The sequence below is a fragment of the Spinacia oleracea genome, chromosome 4 (genome assembly GCF_020520425.1).
Source record: "Spinacia oleracea cultivar Varoflay chromosome 4, BTI_SOV_V1, whole genome shotgun sequence".
Taxonomy (NCBI): domain Eukaryota; kingdom Viridiplantae; phylum Streptophyta; class Magnoliopsida; order Caryophyllales; family Amaranthaceae; genus Spinacia; species Spinacia oleracea.
In genome coordinates this window covers 108,942,776-108,948,104 of record NC_079490.1, presented here as the reverse complement: position 1 = coordinate 108,948,104, position 5,329 = coordinate 108,942,776, and the positions used below count along the sequence as shown (strand labels likewise).

Here is a 5,329-nt window from a genome sequence, read left to right as displayed (position 1 = left end):
TGATTCCATTGTTTTAGTAAGAAACCAGTGGAAAAAAAAAGTTGGATTCCCTCAATTACCGATTGCCCAACCGCATTCCAATGCTTTTGGTAGAAATCAACCGAGATTCCATCTGGACCTGGAGAGGTCGATCCTTTTATAGTAAACATGGCAGCCTTTAATTTCCGAGTTCGTAAGCCTATTTTCAATTTTAAACAGAGATAGATGAGGAAGAGCCATTTCTCATCGCACATTATCTATTTCTGAATCAACAAGTTGTGGACTATCAGACAAATAAACTGATTTTAAATTGGAAACTAGTATTTCTTCCACTTCATCCTGACCTCCCTTAATCCGACCTACCTTATTCCGTAACTTGAGAATAGAATTAGACACCTGCCTTTTCTTTACTCTTGAAAAAAGAAGCTTGGAAGGGCAATCACCCTTAGAAACCCAAGTCTCCTTCATCCTCTGAGACCAAAACTGAAATTATAACATGGCATTACTGTGCATTTCGTCAATCTTTTCCATATAAGCCGAACCTGATTGGAGATCAGAAACTTGTAATCTCGATTGGTTCACAGGGTCAGAGAATTGTTTCCAGTTAATCCCCCTAGATTTCTTATTCTTAAGACACCAATTACGAATTCGATTACGAGCTAAACCTAATTTCCTCGAAAGAGTGAACATTGGAGAGCCCACTATAACCAAATTCCAAACTTCTTCCACAATAGAAGCAATATCAGGGAATAGTAAACACCAAGCTTCAAGTTGGTATGGTCTATTTTTCTTCAAACCTAAGTGAGAGGTTTCAAAAACAATGGCAGCATGATCTGATATAAGTATTGGTTGATTAGTTACTCTACTATCTGGATATTTTAAAAACCAGTCAGTAGACATATAAGCCCTATCCAATCTTTCCAATATCAAATTTGTATCCTCTCTTTTATTAGACCACGTAAAAGGAGGACCAGAGAAAGGGACATCTGATAAGTTCGAGGCCAATTTCCATTGAATAAATTCCTCCCACACCTTAATAGAAGAAGACCCTCCCAATTTGTCTGAGAAAAGGTCAAGTTGGTTAAAATCTCCAAGAACTAGACAAGTAGGAAAGGCGAGTATAAGATCTAGCATCTTACCCCAAACAACAAGCCTATCCTCTACATTAGGAGCTCCATACACAAAGAGAATTTCCATTTCATTAGTACTATCCACTACAATTTTACAAAGCACTAGATTTTGGGAGGAGAAAAGACAAAAGACATTATATGGGCACCATCCTAAAACTGCTAAACCACCCTACATACAAAAGTAGGTTTACAACTCCTAACTAAGGATTCTACATTAGATAAACTAGCCTTAGTTTCTGACAGAAATATGAACATGGGAGCAAAATATTCCTTTAACCAAACCACATAAGGAACAACTAGAGAACGAACGTCATTAGTTCCCCGGCAGTTCCATGAGATTATTTTCATATTGAGCGTGGGGGTGCGAAAGGCCAGCCACCACACCCTCATTAGAGCCATGAAAAATTGAACTTGTATCCTGAGAATGTGGCACATCAGTTTCACCACACGGAGCTTCAGTGACACTCCTCCCCGAGCCAGAATCTGAACTATACTTAGATCTTTTAATTTTTGGCGAGGAAAGAGTAGTTTGTGATCGTTTCTTAGAGTTTAACACACCATTTCCTTCAACGAAATCCTGAGCTAAAGAAATAGCCGAGATATTATTATGACAAACATTTTTCTCATTCTTTCTTGAAACTTTAATCCCGTAACCATCCCTTTGTTTTAAACACAACCTTTTTATTTTACGCCGCTTATGAGTCCATGAAGAACCCACATAACCCAAATATGTTGGATGCTCGAAAGATCTGGACTGAAATAGGTGGCCACTGCCAGACCGTTTGCGAGACAGAGAACCAGAAAGAAGGGGATCTATTGGTTCTGAAGACAAAGCCTCTGTAAGTGATACATTTGCAAAAGAAGGTTTGGGGGAACTAAGCTCCCTACCAACTTCTATATTTTGATTCACCTGATGCACTTCAGATTCCTTGTTATCGTTTGGACCAACAAAAACAATGCTAGGAGGCATAGAAGGGATCGAAATAACCACCCCATCTCGATAAACTTGTGGTTTTCCCTCTACAAACCTGATGCCACGAAGAGGAATGAAAGCGTAATTGGAGTTATCTTCTTGGTCACTATGAAAACCATTTTGTACTTTTGATGATTCGTTTACTTCAAATGTTGTGAAAACACCATTGTGATTACCATTCGAAAAATGCCCTAAAACAACCTCATAATCACTACTGTTGCTTCTTCCAAAGAAGGTGCAGTCATACTAAACCCCGGATTTTCAACACAAGTAGCTGAAGGATAATTAAGGCCATACGGGTCAGCACTTGGAGTTTGGTTATGATAATTTCATGTAGTCAGCAGATCAGCTTCTTCCTCCTTAAACTCATTAATCAATTTATCTTCTTCATATGAGCTGTTTTGTACACTAGCATAATACTCAAGCCATGAACAAAACAATTCTGACTAGGATGATTATTACCCAAATCTTGAACATTAGCATCCTCATTATTCATATCATTATCATTAAAAACAATGTCACCGTTCTGACAACCATTATTCTTCACAGCCCCTCCATTAACTCCATCACCATCACTATCTTCAGAAGAATTCCCATTCTCACCATTATTATCATGAACATCAGGTTCTCCATTAACATCTCCATTCTCCTCTCCCACCTCTACTTCTAAACCAAGAAGTAGCAAATTGACTCTAAAATTCCGGTACCGATAACGGTCCGGTAAGCCCTCTATCATATTTGAATACAGAGGAGTGTTTATGGGGCCATGAATAAATGATATTCCTGCTGACTCAAAACCCTCCACTCTATGGTAAGCATGATAATAAGTTGAATCACAGTTACACTGATAATGTCCTACTAAACCACATTTCTTACAAAATTTATAAACACATTCGTATCTAAAATAAACCCAAACAAGTTGCCCTCCCCCAACAGGCACAAAGCAACCAGGAATTAGAGGTTTTGATAAATCAAGCCATACCTTAGCCCTGAATTCAGGCTCCAGTGGAAGAACCAAACCATCATGTTCCAGAATCTCCACATAGCCCAGCAGACGGAGACATTGCAGAGCCCACTTTGGATCAAGAAAACCGAGAGGAAGGCCTACCACACGAACCCAAATCCATGCCTTTTCGAAATTAATATTATCTAAGATTGTACTGGTGCTGCCCCTTCGAAACGTTATTATTCGACCATCGATTATTGTTGAATGAAGCTCAAGAATGGATTCTACATCAGCCGGATGAGAACAAGAGAACACATAAAAGTGCCCTATACGATATACATTAATAGTTCCTCTCTTCAGCCACCTCGAATCAATCATATGTTGGACCTTAAACTGACTTGGCGGATTTGTGTCAAAAAAATGACCCACAACTGATAAATCCCAATTAATATGCTTCAATTGAAGTTCTTGAGGAGGGTCTACAAGAGGACCCATTCGATACGTATTCCAGGGATGTTGTTGATTCATTTATAGAAAATAAAAAACTTTTGTATTGATTAATTGATTGAGAATAAAGAAAGAAAGGGAGGAGATTAAAGATAAGTAATAGAAGATCACCAGAGTATACAGAAGACAGAGTATATAATAGCCAAAACTGAAAAACCCAATAACTAATTGGGCAGGAACACGAGCTAAACCTTGTTAAAATCCTAAATAAGGTAGGGACTGACAACTAAAATAAAGAAAGGAGTAAAAGGAGAAGTTGAAGAGGTCGAAAGAAATGGATAGAAATCCACTCCAGAAGAGACGAAAGATATTTGATAACAATAAAAAGAAAGTAAACAGAAGGAAAAGACAAACCCCAGAATTGATTGGGGAGAACAATAGCTGAATTGTTGATGAACAAACCCTAGGTTTTTAGGGTTAGTGCTCTTTTCTTTGAGAGGAAAAACACCTGTTTGCTTAAGGTGGTTGCTTACAAATTATATTCCCGGTGAACTAGGATTGTTGAGATGCTAATATCATGGGAAATGAGTTATCGTTCTTAAGAATTGTTGGATTCTTTGGAGGTAACTTTTATGTTCAGAAAAATTACTTCATGCCCTTGTATGTGTTAATTATTATTTTTATATTTATATATGATCATATATCCATGGCCATGAATATCATGAATTGCATTTATATTGGATTGTTAATTAATTTGATTGATATTGTGAAATTGTTTATGGTATTGTTCGGAAATAATTTGTCTATTAAAATAGATTTCGAAATGATATTGTAAATAAATTAAAATATGATTCGTATTTGTTTTGCTGGCATTGGATTATGAACGGATATGGAAAAGTGGGCAAGGTACAGGCGGAGGAAATATCCTAAAAATTAAGCTAAGACCGGAATGGTCGAATATAAGTAATGCGTTGTGTTTAAAATTAAAGCAAGACCAGAATGGTCGAATATACGTGATAAATTTTGATATATGATAATTAAGATACTTTGTATCCAAAGCTTGTCCTTACCACTGATTTGTAAAGGGAATGATCAATGCCAACTATACGTTTTCAAATATAACCAAAGCCTATTTCCAAACAATTGCTAAGTTATATTTTGAAAACTCTTTGAACAAAAGGTTTGAAATAAAAACTGTTTTGACGGGGTGAAGTAAAGGTTACGAGTTTTCCACTCATTTTGGAATTTTTTTTTTCTATATCTTCTCTTTGTAAGCAGGTTGTGTGGAAGCTCATATGGGATTCAAATGGAGCTTGATTGCATTTAAGGGATTCAAATTATGTGTTTTAAGGTTGTATTTATTTGTGAGATTAGTTTATGAATTGTTGTAATTGTGATAGTGAGTTAAGGTTTATTATTTATTCAAGGATTATTCATTCAAGTTATATAAGGTTATTTTGTGGGCCCATAACCGTAGGTCTAGGATCGAGCTTAATTAAGATTAAGGTTATTATTTTTCCGCTGCATGTTAAAGGTTAATTGTGATCATTAAGGGTTCAGTGTTCTTTATTAACAGTTCGAAAGAGTGTCCTTTAATTTTGTTTGTCTTTAGGATATAATAACGCTTCCTCCATGTGCGAGGAAATTTTCTCCCTTCAAAATTAGGGTTTTTCTTTTCCTTTGAGGAATTTTTTTCTAAGGATATTTCGTAGATCTATGTGTATGACGGAAGAATATTATTGGTTTAAAATCAAGAACGTCAAGATGAAAATCATATTTCAATTGCTAACATCAGGCATTAAAGATAGGATTTTTTGGTTTTTACTACCTTGAAAATAAACCACTTTTGTATTT

At 36.3% G+C, this 5,329-nt stretch overlaps 1 protein-coding gene across 1 annotated transcript; it reads right to left on the bottom strand.

Moving 5' to 3' along the window:
- Positions 1–468: 468 nt before the first annotated feature.
- On the bottom strand, positions 469–1,176 carry LOC110789755 (uncharacterized). Its single transcript, XM_021994460.1, has one exon. The coding sequence runs from the start codon at positions 1,174–1,176 to the stop codon at positions 469–471; it is 708 nt and encodes a 235-aa protein (XP_021850152.1).
- Positions 1,177–5,329: the final 4,153 nt, after the last annotated feature.

Bases quoted from the DNA above. Each gene is read 5' to 3' on its own strand.
- LOC110789755 (XM_021994460.1), bottom strand. From the start codon at position 1,176: ATGGAAATTCTCTTTGTGTATGGAGCTCCTAATGTAGAGGATAGGCTT.